A 17,593-nucleotide genomic window follows, 5' to 3' on the forward strand; every position below is an offset into this window, starting at 1 on the left:
TTCTTGGAAAAATAAGAATTCTTCTCCAAGCTTTCTCTCGTGTTCATGAGATTCTCAGTTCTTGATACTCCATACTAGTTCTATCAGTAGCAGATCTGCTTTCGTTACTAACTATGGAGAAAGAAAGAGAAGGAGTCAATTCTCCTTGATTTTATGATTTCGGTTTAAACCGAAGAAACCGAAACCAAACCGAACATTTCGGTTCGGTGTAATCCGGTTTCTATTGTATGTTCGATTTGGTTCGGTGTGGTTAAAAGACAATCGAAAAAATTCGGTTTTGTTGGTTTCGGTTCCAACCCGAATCGAAAACCGAAACTTCCATCCCTAGTGAAAATAATCGGTTCTTGTCGGTTTTTTGACGTGAATTTAACTGATCAATCGGTTTATTATTGTCGGTTATGGATAAATTTTTTGGTCGGAAAAAGGATTTATTTTTTTTAAAATAAGCAATGGCTAAGTTTGGTTATATTGATAATTTTTGTATAATGCATACGAGAGTTTACACTTCACAGTTGAAGTTAACAACTAGTAGTCAAACCCAAGTCAAGCCTAATACTTTAGGCTTTCTCATTGCTAGGCCCGACACTAATAAGCTCACTAGTATTCCTTCTCTCTCCAAAGAGGAACATTATTTGCATTTCATTATTTACTTGAGGACACTCACTCTAAATAAACCTCAGCAAAAAAAAATTATGAGTACACCCAATTTGTATTTTTTTTTGAAATTTTACAAACTGCGCTCTATAATTTCAACCGTTGAATCTAAGTAATGACTGAGATTAAAGAAAAAGAAAAAAGGTTCATCTTCTTCTTCAAACCCTAGCCGCCCTCTCTCCTTGCAAATCAATGTCAACTACAAGTAGTCAAAAGCTTAAAGCACACGAGAGAGATTGTTGCTTTTTATATGAATTCTTGGGCAATTTCGACGTCTATGACCATGACCTGGCAGAGAAAATTGTGTAAACCATTGAAAGCAAGAGAAGAACAAAACCCAGATCTTGTAACTTCATTCAATGGCGATTTCAGTCGGTTTCTCTTCACTGTGCCCAAAACTCAGTCGAAGGCTCCGGCCAAGACTCCGTTGAAGACTCGTCCATCGATTTGGGGAGAATGCTCTGTAGGAGAGAATGAGGAGGGGAAGGAAGGAGAATGACAGAATGAGGAGGGAAACAATAGGGTCAGAAGGGGATGTCTATAGATAAGTATTTTTGAGATGTATGGTAGAGTGCAAATAAGGTTCATCCTCTCCAAAAAGCTTCAGCAGCTTATTGTTAATATAGAAAATCATATCTAAACCAAGACAATAAGGTCAGTTTAAAGAATGGAAACCGAACAAAAAAGCTACATAAAAATTTCCAACCCAATGTAGACCCAAACTGTCTCCAACCATACAAGAAGAACACCTTGTGTAAAAAGAGAAACATTATAGCACATACAATATATAGAGGCTTTAAGCAGCAAAACGATGATGATGGGTAGGAGTAAAAGTATTGAAGGGTCTCCATGCCGAAGCAGTAATCAAGCAAAGGTCTCTCCAACCAAGCTTGAGGGTGCCATTGTCCTCCACCAAAGTGTAACCATCTGAAGGGAACATGCCAAGGAGAAGTGTGGCCTGAGTAGCTGCATTCCCAGCAAGAGAGAGACCCTTGAAGCCAGATTGCTGGAGCTTCTCCCTCCAGTTGTGGAACTTCACTTCTCCGCTCCTCGACGGTCCGCCCACCGCCAAGACATTGCTTATCTCCCTAGAAAGCAGCTGCTGCTCCACCACATGCCTCTCCTCGCTCTCCTCCCCATAGCTTGCTCCGAGCGAGTCGAACATCGCCGAGTAATAATGTATGGCCTCCACAAACCTGCCTAAGAATGATCCTGCATGGCTGAGATCCTGCTCCACCACTGTTACTACCTTTGGTGCCAATCTGCCATAATGAGGCATGTTCAGAAATAGGGCATGGGGTGATCAAACAAACAAAAGTAAACCAAATAATCTGCAGTGCAACCAGTTCAGGTGTAGGAAATTGGCATAAAAAATCTCATCCAACATGTTAACCCTATTGAATCACATGATGATTTAACATGGTATTAGAGCATATATTTTCAACTTAAAGAAGGATGAAATGTGATTGTCTGATTGAACACTGGCATGCATGTCAGACATCGGTTACCTAGAAATGAGGTATGGTGCATAGCTCCCGTTCATTACCATATAAGCAGTCAAGATATTCATATCATATCTCAATAATATTTCATATCTTAGCAATCAAATCTTAAAATATAGGGAATAAATTTAAATAGGTAACCACATCTACATAAAGCTTTACTTTACTTTCCTTTTTTAACCAAGAAATCATGTAGCCCAACATGCCATTTGGACAGAGTGAGCGTAAATCTCAAGTCGCTAGAACAGCCGCACCACGCTGGTGACATGTAAGACTAGACTGAAGTGCATGGGAATGAAAATGAGACTCCTAACCTCTCCACAAAAGCACTGGCGACATGTAACACTAGACTAAATTGCATGCAAATGAAAATAAGATTCCTAACCCCTCCCACAAAAGTAGGCTGAAAGCCTTTCATATCTTAGCAATCAAATCTTAAAATATAGGGATTAAATTTAAATATGTAACCACATCTACGTAAAGTTCTACTTTACTTTCCTTTTTTAACCGAGAAATCATGTAACCCGACATGCTCTTTGGACAGAGTGAGCGTAAATCTCAAGTCGCAAGAACAGCCGCACCACGCTGGCGACATGTAAGACTAGACTGAAGTGCATGGGGATGAAAATGAGACTCATAACCTCTCCACAAAAGCACTGGCGACATGTAACACTAGACTGAAGTGCATGCGGATGAAAATAAGACTTCTAACCCCTCCCACAAAAGTAGGCTGAAAGCCCACGAGACCAGAAAAACCTCAGCAAATTTCGAACTCCCGACTTTAACATTCACTCTGAGTCCAAATATAACCAATTAAGCTATTGCTTCATGGTTATAGGGAGTTTTACTTTTAACAGTAATATCTATGGACCTAGGTAGCAAAGTTGAAGTCTCCAAACGTTCTTTTCTTCCTTACAAATTTCAAGTGTTCATGGTCTGCTCAACTCTCTAACATTCTACTCAGAGCTAAACAATACTGTAGATACTAACAGTAGTAATATAGTAAAGCTGTAGTATAATATATAGTTATATTCCCATTAATGAATAAAGGAAGAAACAAATATACCTCTGAAGAAGGCAAAGCGTATTGGCGTCAGAACCAGTGACGTCGTAAAGTGAATGCTGCAACCAGTGTACCGCTACAGCCTCTCTCTTGCTAACGCCGAGTCTCTCCACGTCTACGTTTCCGACTTTATCGGCAACCGGAATGAACTCGAACGGAAGCCCAAGTTTCTCAGCAAAAGCAGACAATCTCTTGCCGGTAGCAGCCAGAGCTTCTGCGGAGGTTCCGAGCCCAGTGAGACGGACAAATGGGGGGCCGCCGGGCCTGGAAGCGAGAATGTGAAAAAGCCCAGGCCATTGAAGGCCTTGCATGATGTCGAGATCTATGATATGCACTCTATCTTCTCTTTCAAACGCTTCTTGGATCGCTTGATTAGCAGTGAAATGGGAAAACTTGATGAAGGGGCTAATTCCGTTGAATACCTGAAACGCCGACGCGATTTTCTGACTGTGAGGGACGGATGGAAGCGTTCCGTACATCCCTAAACATGAACTGACAAGCCGAGATGACATTGCTTCGGAAAAATACGCCGCCACTCTCTGCGCCGATGTGCCGAACGGCGATGACATTTGGGAGATTTCTAGAAGCATCCGGTTCGCTTCTTCGAAATTATCAGCGGAAACGGCCTCTGCGCATTGCAGGAGCAAGGTTAGAAGGTGCAATCCTTCTTCGTCCCTCTTCTGTTGCCGTAACTCCTCCTTCTTCGCCGCTGCTGCTACTGCTCTTACGGTGATGGACTCTGATGGCGTCGTCGCCGCGGTCTCGGGTGACGAAGACTTATCCTGCTCTTGCGGTTGCGGTTGTGGTTGCGGTTGATGTTGATGTTGCGTCACCGGTTGAGGTAGATGCGGCCGCGGTGGTTGTACAGCTTGCTGAGGATTGTTGTGAAGATTTTGGGGATTTGTTTGGCTCAATAGCAAGTACTGATTCATCGAATCTGGTAAAGCACCGGAACCTAGATTAAGAGCAAGCGAGCGATTAGGACCTTGCACTCCTTGCTGCTGCTGCTGTTGAATGTAGTGTGACGGCAGAGGTAGTGGTAACGATTCCTTCCGTCTCCTATCTTGATATCCAATAGCAGGCTCCATGAGCGACCGGAGCCTGAACTCGAGAACCGAAGCGAGGTTCGGATTGCAAGGGTAGATAATCTCCCTCACGTTCTGGATAAGTTGAGGAATAGAGACGTTATTGGAGCTATGTAAGAGATCCTTTATGATTCCGTCAATCCAAGCCGTCGCCGAGCCGTCATCCATGGCAGGATTAGGGTTTGAAATTGAACCAATAGTTGTTACTGCAGTTGCAGCAGTCGAGACAACGGCGGGAATCCCGGCGTTTCGGTTTCTTTCCGGTGGAAACAAAGGGAGGCCAGAGAATCCGCACACGGCAGGAGGCTCCGGCAGGGGTACTGAGAGGGGGCTCTCTATGCAGGGTAAGGTTGATGTAGCGGATAGTAACCCAGAAGCGGGTGACGTCATTGTGGTAAAGTTGTTGTTTGTGGAGGAAGGTAACATAGTGGAGTAGTTGAGGATGAGATTTTGGCTGTGGCTCATGTCACCGTTATTACCATTAGAGGCTAAGAAGGAAGAGCCGCCATTAATGGTCCTGCGAGAAAGCCTGTGATATTCATGACCAACAGTAGTACTGGCCTGCACTTCAATCTCCGACGCCATTCTTTTCCTAGCCATCTTTCCTATCTGATTAATGGCACTGCTGTTGTTGGAACCACTAGTCATTGGACTTCCACGGCCACTACTATTGCTGCAGCTACCATTAACATCACTGACATTGTCACCCAACACTACACAAGAAGAAGCCATTGAAATAGAATTGGAGAAGAAGCTGAAAGAAATACTGAAAACCCAGATGGGAATAGAGGAGGGTGTGGAGTAACATCTTCATAGAAGAGTTTCATCAAGTAACTGTTGTACAGAATCCAAGCAGAGAAAAGGATGAGAAGATTGAGACAGCAGCTACTACCCAGATTTGTTTCTCTCTCCTCAAAACTCAAACCCTCTCTAACCAACACGATCTCATATGGATTTTAGCTTCTAATTTATATTCTTTTTTTGGAAAACACAAAACTAGCAGTGGTAGCCATGTTTGTTATTGGTTATGGAGGCATGAATTGCTAGTTTGCTGCTGATGGTGGGGCTTGTTATGGCAGTAAGCTATTCGTCTTGGTGTATATGAATTATAATTATTGGGATCATTAGCAGAATGAAATGGGTTGTTGTGAGAGATTGAAGTGATAGGCTGGCAAAAGCAAAGGAAAGCTAAATCATCCTACTATTTCAATGGAACAAAGCTTGTGTTGTGTGTGTGTGTGTGTATATATATACATTTGCAGAAACCACAGTAGAGGCACGTTGGAGGGATGTTGTGTTGTTGTTCGTCGTTGCTTGTTTGACGTTTTTGTATGCAGTCAGTTGCAACGAGCATTACTAGGCGGCTTTGGCTCCTGTGATAAACCCCATTATCAGTACTATTGTTCGTGATGGGAAAACGTGAGAAAACTTTTTAACTGCTCAGTAGCTTCAATCTCTAAGAAAAAGGTAGATCCATCAAGTGTTTGAAAATTTTGACACAAAAAGTTTTCCTTAAAAAGTAATATTTTTTAATTGTCAAGTCTTACGAATTTCTCTTTTCAACATAAAACACGTCAAAATGTCCATAATTATTCATAATCTAGATGACATGTCAATTTAACATGTCACCTAAATTAAAAGATTTAATATAAAATGATCCCCATATTTTTTCTATATCACCTAGTTATGAACATATTATGGATGCATAAATTATGGACATATAATGCTTCCGTAAGATATGTGACTAAATTGTCAAACCGTGCACACAAAAATTTCTCACGCAACGATAAGATAAATTGAATCAAAACTCAATGGGAATCGAACTCGGTGCCTTTAGCTTTTAAGTATATACGATTTGACTTTAGAGATTCACCATTAGGATATAAAGAAAGAAAATTACTTGAACTTTTATTTAACTTGTTCTTGTTCTATATAATATTCATCAATCTATAGTTACTTGATTTTTTTTTAATAATTCACTCGGAAGAACAATGCGAAAATTTGGTTGATTAAATAAAATGTTTTTGAATTGAATTACTTACGTATGCAAATATGTCATACTAATTTCGAGGTATGTCACAGCTTTTTCTTATATATATATATATATATATATGTTGAGAGCAATGAAATAGGGTGGTCTAGTTAGGCTTAATTTAATTAATTACCTATTTATTTTACTCCTCTTGTGTTCCTTGGTTTGCCATTTCGTAATGGCAGACGTGGTCTAAGTTGTCCATACACATTGATCAACTGGCACTATGTGTGTTGTGAACTTCTCCCCTAGATTTTGTTGTTGGTTTCGACTTTCGACGATGCTAACATCAATTTGATTGACAAAACAAAACCAAACAAAAATAGTAAGTGGAAATATCGTTTGATGATGACGTGCAAAATTGAACCAACTACTCAACTGTTCGATCCTTCAGACATCTCAATTGATAAGGCTAAGAATTAGGAGGTTGTTGTTCTGTCTCTATACAAGTAAAAAAGCATGAGTTTTGAGGTCCCCGAGGTGTATCTATGGGAGACACTTCGAAGCTCAAGTTAGTTATGCAAGTACTAAGGTCAGTGAGACAAATTTCTATCGTTGTGCCCGTTATACCTAAGTGAAAAGCGAGAGAGATATACCTAAGTGGAGATGTCTTTTTATATGAATGTCAAATTATTGTTGTCCTTGATTTCGGGCAACATTTCGGGGTGGGGGATGGTTGAATTCCATAAAGATCTCTTGTAAATCTCCTTCATGATCAGTGAGGAGTGTTCCTTGATACCCAAAAGCATTTTGGTCACCTAAAATTTCTATCGTTATGCCTGTTAGGTCATACTGAGGTGACATATAAGTTGACCGAGATACTCTCCAACCTGATCTCATATTCTTCGATCTGTGTGGTGATAACTATCAACACTTCATTAGAGTGATATTTATGGTATTATCACCATCTAATCCAGTTTATGTAATATGCAAACCTAGTCAATAGAGATTAATTATTTATACTTCGGATATTACCCCCAAACCCCTCTTAAGTGCTTCATCAAAAATTTTTATTCCAAAAATTTAGGATAAGCTACATGAATTTGTCAGGAAAAAAATCCATCACGAGTATTCATTTTTCCATTCATACGCTCCAATAATATTCTCATTTATAAAAATTTTACGTTGATTGTCGAACTACTGTAACTCTATTCCTTTATTCGGTTTTAGGATTTTTTGCAGGTGCAGATGGGGGAATTTCACAAATTAAAAGATAATCATTAACAAATAAGTCGAGAGTAATCATTCAATAAGCAGTGCCTTTGGAGAGATTATTGTGTTTTTTTTAATATATAAAAAGGAAAGTAAGAAGGGAGAAGATGAAGAGGGTAAGACCGTAAGAAAATAAAGAGAAGGGCAGAACAGGAAGGTTAAAGGCCGAGGAAGAGGGGAAGGGACGGGGGCTGGCTGTCAAACCTCTCAGTTCCCAAAAATATAACGTAGCTTTTGACATTTTGCTATCATACTGCATCGATTCTGCTAAACTTTTGGCTTTGGATTTGTCCTTTAACACATATTAAAATATCTTTTATAGTATTTTACCTCTTCGCTACCAACACTTTTTGACTCCAATGGTGTGTGCATGGGGTAGATGGAAAGTTATTAATACTAATAATTTATTGCTCATCAGTAACAGGTCTTTGAGAGAGAGAGAAAGATACTGACAAGAGATGGAAAAAGTAAATACAAATCACGAGGCACTTCTTTTCTCTTCTTTTTTTAAGTCAAATATATAGTATTGAATTCATTTATCCAATAAATTAAATAATTAAAACTCATATACACTCGAATCATCATAAAAAAAGATAGTACAATTAACGTGAATGAAAAAGAAAAAGGAAAAAAATTACAAATACTAAAATTGGTTATCACCGGATACTCTTGGACGACACTAAATTACACCGGACTCCATCAAATTATATCAAAGAAGGCTATATGCCTATATGTATGTGGTGAGACTGTAAAAGTTTGATATCTTTTTCTGATTCAGAAAAAAGTATTGAATTCAAGTGAGGGGGAGAGAGAGGGGGGCAGGCTTAGGCACGTCCTTCGAAGTGTGTAGACAGAATTAATAGAAATTTCATTTGTAACCGCATCCGTCCCTTTCCTCATCAATTCCTTCATCTGATTGAATTGTGAATTGTCTCTCTCACCTCTGCCCCCACCACTCCACTATATCCCATTGGGCTTCCCCTTCGGCCTGGGTTCCGGATTGGGCCTTATCCGTCTTTTCTTTAGACGCTCTATTTATTTATTTATTTATTTGTTTTCAACATATTTTAATCAAAAACATTATATGTCCATAATCTAAGTGGCATTATGATAAGTGTAGGGGATCATTATTTATCATAATGCCACTTAGATTATGGACATTAAAATTATGAACATATATCACTTTGGTATTTTAATATTTCTTGTTAAAACGAGATCCTTAAGGGTAGACTTAGCAGTCAAATAGGTCTCGTGCCGACCTTTAGCCATACACCCATCTCAATTTAGCCTTGAGACTCGCACATACTTGGTCACTAATAGCGAGTTATAACTTTAGACATGTTTTTCGGACCTTGCTTCTAACACGTGAAACTGAGACATGCCTTATCCCTATCACCAGGCCCTAACATGAGACTTGATTCTTACGCAAACCTGTCATAACGCTTTTTTTCCCAACGGCTATATATTTTGACTTGCACCCTGCATAGTCTAAGTGATATGTGTCCTCTCAAATATACTATATAAACAAAACCCTCCATAGTTGGAAAGGAGTTTTTCTCTCTCCCTCTAGTTGAATCTTCTTCTTCTCTTATTTTATGGAAACGTACTGGCTCTTTGATTCTCTCATTAATCTACGTCTAGTTTTCCTCATCTTGCATTAATCTACATCTCTTTCAGGCCCATGACCTTACTAACTTGACCGTCAAAGTTTCTCCGACTAACTCCCCACCAATGTCAATAGCCTGCCGACTTTCACTTTCTACATGTCTTGTAGGTCACTAGTGGCCCACCCACTTCGAATATTCTTTAATTGTAAATTCGATCACCTACAATACCCTCCCTAGCACTTATGTTATGCCCCTAGGTGTGCTACTATTCTTCTTTTCCATCTGCTCAAACAAACATTTCCAATCAACCTAATTACCACAAAAAAGATAAACATATCAAGGATCGTGAGTTGCCCAATAAAAATGCCATTTACCAATGTCCATTGCGATCCAATTATTATAAGGTAAGGGGATGTCGGCCAAATTGTGTTTGGAACTTTCATCGGGCTTCCTTTATAGTATAATTAAGGATAAATTATTGATGTATGTTGTTGGGGTTTGGAGTCTTCGTGACAAGACACTGCATGCCATGCAAATGGGGACATGCACATGTACTTGATCTCATCTATACATATAATGTAAATCTCTCTCTCTCTCTATCTATTCATTACGTAATCATTGCATTGATTCACACATTTGGATTGGGGATTTGGGGGGCAGCTCAAGAACAAATCCCAGACAGGCCATGGACGTGCAGTGAAAACTGAGGCCACTTGTGGGGCATGGAAGAAGATATAATTTGCATTACGTTTATGCAGAAAACGATAGTTATCTTGTATTCATAGGAAAAAGACCATCCAATAAGCCATATACCAAATATTCCACATTTTAAATCCAACAATTACATAATTACAACAGCTAACACCAGGATCCCATCAAATCAAATCCTAGTTACGGCCCACAGAAACTCAGAAAATCCCAAGAAATTACGCCCATCGACTCAAGCCTTCGAACTGAGGGATCTTTCACCTCTAATCACTAGCCTAATGTCAAGTTGTTGATGGATGGACTTCATCTCATTCACGAGATAACCACGAAAAACAGATTCAAATCAGCGACTAGGGTGAATAACAACGGTGCTCAGGCCATTGGTTTTTACATTTCTTGGCCTGAACCATCATATTCTCAAAGATATGGTAGTATGGTACTTCTGTTTTGGAGGATTGTTTTTGGCAGTTCATATCCCGCTGCCTTACACTAGGGTTTCCCAGCAGTACCTACTTGTATGCAAAAGTGTTCGACAAAATCTGTTCACCCTAAATACGTAATGATCTTGAATATATTAACTATTTCTTTATTCTCCGATCGCCTGGAACGGACAATAATGTTCTCACGTCTTTCAGAATGACGAGGATCAATTGTCCTGATTACAGTCCATAAACATACAATATGCAGGTACAATATGCTTGGCCATCATCCTGATCAGTCGGCCAAGCTGCAATGGCAAAGAATATGAATTAAATAGTACAAACAGTTTTGACCGAATAACAATCTAACTTCAACTGTCAAATTGTGTAATATACATATAGGCTCCTTGGTCCCATTCTCATCACTCTACTCCAGTAATGGAATTCTGCGGCTCTGCAACTGGAGGTATGCAGTCTACCTTGTAGCGCAGGCTCTATTCCAAGGAAAAGGACATTAATCAATGCATTAGACCGATATCAAGCATAATGAATTTACTAGAGCTGTGTTCATGCAGTGAACGTGATACAACTACAAGTCACCATGCAAACTCAGGCCATGTAAACAAACAGTTCATAACATCAATGTCAGTTTCTCAGAGAAATCATAATGTTAGATTTCTAGGACCAGCCTCATTTAGACTAATGATAAGGCCATAGGACATGCGACTATTCATTCCAATCGAAGGCTTGATGCACAAGGACATCATATCTGCAGCAAAGCACATTTTTTAAACGGTTTGGTGACAGTAATATGCTAAAGAATCACCCAAGGTTTCAGATTTTGACAGCTGAAGGTTTCACAACACAATTCATAGCTATACCAGACATAATCTTCTACTTCTTATGAGTCACGAAGGATCAAGGCATCTACTGATGCTGGAGTCTAGTTCCTACCTTCTTGAAAAATGCAGAATAAGAATTGTCCCATATGAGTTTGTAGTTCCCAGACAAGATTGTACAGAAATTCCCCTGTAAAAGATATCGTAGAAGTTATAAAGAAAGTGATTACACTCTAAACTCTAAAGCATGTCAACATAAATGGCAGAAAATAAAGTTTCAACTCACTTGGTCAGACTCGTATCGCCGGTAAGGTAGTATGAGCTGATAAAATAATCCATGGCCCAATGTCAAATTCAGGAACCATATTACAAAAACAAAAACAAAAGCCAAAAGCAGAGAAAACATGCAACCTACATTATAAAAAAGATGGAGAGAAACAGAAAGCTACTATGGCCTAATGGCCTTGAAGAACCAATACAAAAGGACTGCTTACTGAATAATTTAACATGGGGCAGTAGAATAAAGACTCTAAATTACCATTTTCTCTCCAGAAGGATTTGTGTACTCTATCCTAAACCCGATATCCTGTCCACCAACATGAGAAAAAAAGATTAAGGCCTGGAGATGAATTAAACAAGTGTCAGGCATCTAAAAATACCGCAAAATAAGTGATCTTTTATTTTTATTTTTTAGGCAAGTGGGGGAAGGGGGGACTTGAACCCATGACCTCTTTGGGTCAAGGGAAGACTCACTTCCTAATGCAAAATAGATGATCTATAAAACAATAATTGTTGACCATGAAATATTATTACCTTTTTGCACACATCTCATCATCTCTGATCTAAATTCAGCAGAATATTATATGACGGTAATTTTTCAACTAGAGATGCAGATATAACCATTTAGAGTTGGATTGGTCTATTCAAACCCTGCCAATCAACCATTTGCTGTTTCACTTTTCTAGGTCTAGAAGATATGAACAAAAATCTGGCACCTTTATTAATTGGGTGAACAGCAACTCTATAGTCAGGCTGTTCCTTCATCAAACAAATGGCTGATTTAGAGAGGAACCAAATGACTTTTAACAAGAAGGAAACTTCTATAACTGCCTGTATTAATATTGTTGTATTACTCTGAAGCTCAGGTGCCCTGGCACTTGTAACAACTTTCTTGAGCTTAGCTTCTATGTAATTCTCTCTCTTTGCGCACCATTTTGGATTTTTACTAAAATTTCAACCCGCCAAAAAGAGAAAAAGAAAAGGCTTATGTCTGCATGCATTGAGACCAAACTGTAATGAGGTTCACAACGAAGTGATATAAACCAAATCATTGTCCTACAACAACAATAATCCACCAAATTCCATAACCCATGCTACAACAATGAACAAGTCCAATAAGGCTTAAAGTAAGACAATACCATGTTCATCTTTCCTTGTGCAAGTGAGAAATCCCAAGCGATATAAGAGTTTATTGATTCCACCATCAAGGAAACCTGACAATGCAATTGAAGTGAGCATCATGTTAAAGCTGCAACATTAATGATACTAATATATTAGAATAAAATTTTGTAAAATAAAAGGCTATTCCCTGAATAAATAATCAGTAAAAGTCCTTAAAAAATCAGTAAAAGTTTTATCGCAATCTTCACATAAACCTTCATTGCCGTCTTCTTTCTTCAAACCTAAAACAATTTTCCAAGATTTCTTACCTGGTTAATAGAGCAAACAAAGTTTACCATATTCAGTCTTGCAACGGAAAACTTTACCACAAATTTCATGAAAATCGAGGCCAGAAATGTCGGTACACTATAATCTAATTGAAGCTCCATTTTTTTTTTTCGTGATTTTATATCGCTACCCACTCTCTTGTTGGGTATTGGTCCAGCATTCTTCCCTTGTTGGAGTGGGTAAACAGTCAATAAATTATCAGAACATTTCTAATCCTCATTACATGCACCTTCATTTTTTCCTCTCTTTTTCTTCAATGGAACTTCACAGTGATGCTATGAAATTCGATGGAAACTTTTAGGGGCAAGGCTTTGGCCAAGTGGTAGATTTGGATCATTGCAACTTAGGTCAGAGGTTCAAGTCATGGAAACAACCTCTCTGCTTGTGGCATAATGTTGCTTACATCTGCCTCTTCTCCCCCCGCCACCCCAATTCCACCACAAGAGTCTTGTGCACAAGAATAATTTAACTTTTAACCTATAATTTGATGGCAGCAAAAAAAGCCGTCCCACCACAGCAGGCGAGTTTTCTTTCGAAAAGATTAAGAATTCCTCGTCCCCTAGGAAAGACAATGACCATTCCCCGATCCTACCGTTTGGGAGAGAATTAATGGACACCTTTTCGGGAGTGATTCATCCTTCGAAGAAATATTTTTAACCTGTAGAGTGTAGAGAACAAAAATAACACCAGACATGCTGCCTTCTTATATTACATACTTATTGGTTCTAAGGATTTATTTATATTGGGATTGAAGGCGAATTTTGGAGGGCCATATGTTAAGGGTGTAGCAGTTATCAGTTCATGGTATTTGGTTGAATGTATGAAAAGTGATGGTCAATTTGTTATGCAATCAGAACAATCTAGACAATAATAGTCTTACAAATCACTTAATTATAAATTCCTTATATTACTATGTGGACCCCTGTGGCGTAAGAACTTAAGAACCAAAACATTTTCACAGCTTAATAACTTGCTAAATGAACATAATACTCGCACGCATAACAAAATAATGCTTTCCAAATAAAGTTGTAAACAAACCTCATGAGTTTTCCCAGCTGGAACAGTGATCTCCTTACTGTCATCATTTGTCCTGTGGATATCATACTAACAACATTTAAGCTGAAACACATACAGTGATCATATCTAAAAAATTTTAGAACGTACCTTTCATCTAATGCACCGGCCACCTCTGCTGAAATAAAAAATGGCGAATTTACAAAGACCTCGCTGTTAAAAACAAACATGGTCATCATTCATTGAATATCCAACAGCCAACAGGCCACAGTGCAAACAAGATCCTCTGGTGAAACACAGTAAACATTAAATAAATTTATCATTTATATTGCATTTATCATGAAGCAAACAGAAATTCATATACTAAATCAACCTACCATGAACATTAAGTTCTCTAGTCAGTTTCAAAATAACGATGCTACGATTACTTAAATGGAGCTGTTTCCCTATCTAATATGAAGAAGGATCCATATATATCTTTCCTTGTGAGGGAAAAGAAGGTTGCAGACCCTTCAAACCACAAGAAACTCAACATAGAGAAGGAAGAAAAAAACAACAATAACAAATGAAATCACCAATTTGCGTAAAGCCAGAAAGCTATTTGAGGAGCAAATTTTAGCAGACCCATTAACTCATCAAGATACTATCATGACAAAGGAAAAACACCACAAAACTATACCAAATACGAAAAAAATAACAGCTGTGACAACAGCAAGAACAGCATCATCAAAAATATGGTGCAAATAAGAAAAGCAAATTACAACCCATCCAAAAAATTACCTTAAAAAGATAATGAACCTTTCAAATTCAGACGTATAAACATCAACGGCTAGCTCAAAGATAGCAATGTGATGGTTAGTCCTGCTCCATATTCAGCATATAAAAGAAATGTCAAGCAGAAAGCAATCAAAACAATACTATCAAGTTGTCAAAAGCCGAAGTATAATTAAAGACCAGTTTTACTACACCCTAACATTAACATAAATTAGTGGTAAGCAATAAACAAATTGACCAAAGAAGAGATTACGCATATCTTACAATTTATTAGCCTCAAACCTCCGCCATGATAGTGCAAGAAAGAGACGAATGAAAAGGATCATTGTTGTAAGGCTGTACAAAGGTGGTCCATAACGTTGTCTCTGCTCGTCCATGGGCCTATTGATAAGAACATTTAACTTCTGCCAGTTAATACCGACTGGATAAGTTTAAAGAATCATGTCAATCTTTATATTTTGATAGCAAATAACCAGCAATATCTTTTTGAAAAATGGTACTTCCTATAACAGATAGTATTACCCGTCATCATCATTTATTTGTCGAACAAAATCTAGCAAGACCTGCAAAGGGAACCAAAGAGTGTGTGTAAGAGATTGTTAACATACAGATTTAGGTATTCATGCAGATTTTTATCCTCAGCTTCCCACTTGACAAAGCTTTTAACAATAACTAAATCACACAGAGAAATGCAAGTTGGGTAACTTAAGTACACCAGAAGCTCAACTTATAGAGCAGTACTCACATAATTAAATGGTAGTAATCACAGTCAGACAAGTAACAATGGATCCCAGAACTATGGATGAAGTTTCTACATAAAATACGATAAGGCATGTACCCGAAAATATGAAAAAGAAACAAACACCCGATTGAAGATTGATAGAAGGATGGCACAAAAGCAATATGATGTGTAGAAAACGAAGAGAGTATTGAAAAAAGGCCAAAAGAAAGTATGATTCAAGCTTGTAAGGTCATGAAAGAGCAATAAGGTAAAATTTTAGGCCCAAACCAGCCAAACCAAAGCCTGTGCAATAAACATGCGGTAGCCAAAAAGACTTCACCTGTGGAACTCCTACCAAGTACTTCACAAGGGTTTTATAGACACCTGTTGCGGAACCAAGCTGAGCTAACTGTCTCCTCCTGAGAAAGGGTGATTAGCAATTACATATTCAGATCAGTTCTATGGTTCGCCACATATTTCATTAAGGAATGTAAGGTTCTTCACCTATCCATTTGTTGTTTCCACAACATAGCATATCGTTCACGGATACTTCGGCCAGAATTAATCAAAGCATCAACTTCTGCTTGCTTATTCCTCTCTGACCGCTCCCTTTGTTGCCTGATAAGGGTTCCCCGAAAATCTTGAGGCAGGTAGGTCATCACTGAAAATATTTTCCGATTAAACTTATTCCATATCCAAAAAAAAAAAAAAGTCGGATAAGCTAACTCACCTCCACACAGGTTTAGATTTGAAACACATAAACAGGACTAAGTGACTAACCTGTATTGAATACACGATCAGAATTTTTGGCCTGGAAATCCTCTAACGCCTTCAAAGTCTTTTGGAATTTATCTTTAACCTGCCCCAGCATTGCAGCCAATTCACAGGTTTCAGGAGTGGATTGCTGTTGAAGCTGCACCCACACATCAAAAGCAGAGGAAAGTGCAAGACTGTGAACAAGATCAGCCAAAGGACCTGACCTAACAAAACAAATATAATGTTAAGATGCATATTAATGAAACAACAAACCATAGTGGGCCAGTTGAAATTTTCAAGTAAATACAGAATTTCTTCCATTTGTTCCCGATTCTTCCACATGTTCTCGTCAATTTTATGTGGCGGAGCACTGTTAGCTTCTTGTACCAACAATGTTTCCCCTAACAACATAATCATGCCAACATTGTAAGAACAGGAAAAGAAACCATAATCTTCCTATTCAATCTCCGAGTATTACATAGCAGTTCAAAGATGAGAATGTATCAAATTCTAACTTAAACATAGTAATGCAGGGCATTGAACATCAATCACTGAGCATGAAGTCTCCTGAGTTGCCGCGATCTTGGGGAAATACAAGAGAACTAATGTTTCTTACACGTCTTCCTAAATCGATCTACAATTTCAGAAACAACAAGAAAAATAGAAAAAGAACCTGGAGTCGGAGGCGATTGGCTGAGAAAATCGGAGGCGCAGGAGCGCATCTCGGAGGAAAGGCGAGAAACGTCGTCGGAGAGCGGGGTGAAAGGGAGCTTGTCGTAATAGGAAGCCAAGAAAGTCCTGGTTATTGGCACCAAACCCACCGTTGATGCCATTCTTCAGCTACGGCACAGGAATGACGAGGATCTTGATCAATTCTCCGCTTGGAGATCAAATCACACGGACGTGAAAAGGAATGATTCTGTGTTTATGCCAATATTCCCCGCAAACTAAACAATAAAAGTCTACATACTCGCGGTTTTTAAATAAAGGTTTATTTCTCATCAAACAATTAGAAAAAATAAATCACCCTTTTAATGACAGTATACTATGGGCCAAAGATTTATGGCCCATATAATCTCTGAATTTAACGACAATATACTAAGATCCAAAGGTTTATGGCCCATGTCGTTTCTGAATAGACAGATCTAAATCTTTATTTTGATACTCATTGGTTGTCCAATCATAGAGTTGAAGGACTGCAACCTAAATGCTGCATGTTAAATTTTTGACTCTCAACATATAATATAAGGATAAGATTTACGTATATTCTGTCTCCGACCCCATCCACTACACAAAACTTGTGCACGAGAGAGTCGGATAATAGTTCAAACTCACGGAGGTGGAGGGTGGGCTCATGTAGAAAATTTTAAAGCGCAACACTAACTTCATTTATTCATTGGAGGTTTTTTTTTTTCCCACACAATGTTAAGACCCTGATTCTCCTAAAATTAAGAGGGAAAGGTGAATAAAACCTTTTAG

The 17,593-nt window shown here is 38.6% G+C and overlaps 2 protein-coding genes across 3 annotated transcripts; both read right to left on the bottom strand.

The window, feature by feature from the left end:
• Positions 1-1,366: 1,366 nt before the first annotated feature.
• LOC119998384 (protein SCARECROW-like) lies at positions 1,367-5,693 on the bottom strand. Its single transcript, XM_038845704.1, has 2 exons — positions 3,223-5,693; positions 1,367-1,916 (listed from the first exon to the last, which is right to left on the bottom strand). Exons 1-2 carry the CDS (start codon positions 5,034-5,036, stop codon positions 1,451-1,453), a joined length of 2,280 nt encoding a protein of 759 aa, XP_038701632.1. The 5' UTR covers positions 5,037-5,693; the 3' UTR covers positions 1,367-1,450.
• A 4,712-nt stretch (positions 5,694-10,405) lies between these two features.
• On the bottom strand, positions 10,406-17,105 carry LOC119998675. 2 transcript variants are annotated; one of them, XM_038846039.1, is made up of 15 exons: positions 16,788-17,105; positions 16,388-16,515; positions 16,139-16,271; positions 15,863-16,019; positions 15,699-15,777; positions 15,160-15,200; positions 14,902-15,018; positions 14,644-14,724; positions 14,014-14,076; positions 13,888-13,939; positions 12,540-12,614; positions 11,660-11,707; positions 11,408-11,443; positions 11,237-11,311; positions 10,406-10,776 (listed from the first exon to the last, which is right to left on the bottom strand). In XM_038846039.1, the coding sequence occupies exons 1-15, from the start codon at positions 16,945-16,947 to the stop codon at positions 10,705-10,707; spliced, it is 1,317 nt and encodes a 438-aa protein (XP_038701967.1). In that variant the 5' UTR covers positions 16,948-17,105; the 3' UTR covers positions 10,406-10,704. The 2 variants fall into 2 exon arrangements, with proteins under 2 accessions (XP_038701967.1, XP_038701968.1); XM_038846040.1 differs by lacking the exon at positions 16,788-17,105 and adding an exon at positions 16,638-16,759 and having other exon boundaries at positions 16,388-16,575.
• Between the last annotated feature and the right edge of the window lie 488 nt (positions 17,106-17,593).

Source organism: Tripterygium wilfordii, chromosome 5 (genome assembly GCF_013401445.1).
Source record: "Tripterygium wilfordii isolate XIE 37 chromosome 5, ASM1340144v1, whole genome shotgun sequence".
Lineage (NCBI taxonomy): Eukaryota > Viridiplantae > Streptophyta > Magnoliopsida > Celastrales > Celastraceae > Tripterygium > Tripterygium wilfordii.

Bases quoted from the DNA above. Each gene is read 5' to 3' on its own strand.
- LOC119998384 (XM_038845704.1), bottom strand. From the start codon at position 5,036: ATGGCTTCTTCTTGTGTAGTGTTGGGTGACAATGTCAGTGATGTTAAT. The intron at 1,917-3,222 runs GTATATTTGTTT...TCATTATGGCAG, and splicing joins ACGCTTTGCCTTCTTCAGAG to ATTGGCACCAAAGGTAGTAA.
- LOC119998675 (XM_038846039.1), bottom strand. From the start codon at position 16,947: ATGGCATCAACGGTGGGTTTGGTGCCAATAACCAGGACTTTCTTGGCT. The intron at 16,020-16,138 runs GTTAGTCACTTA...AAATATTTTCAG, and splicing joins TGATCGTGTATTCAATACAG to TGATGACCTACCTGCCTCAA. The intron at 15,019-15,159 runs GTAATACTATCT...TCTTATCAATAG, and splicing joins CAAATAAATGATGATGACGG to GCCCATGGACGAGCAGAGAC.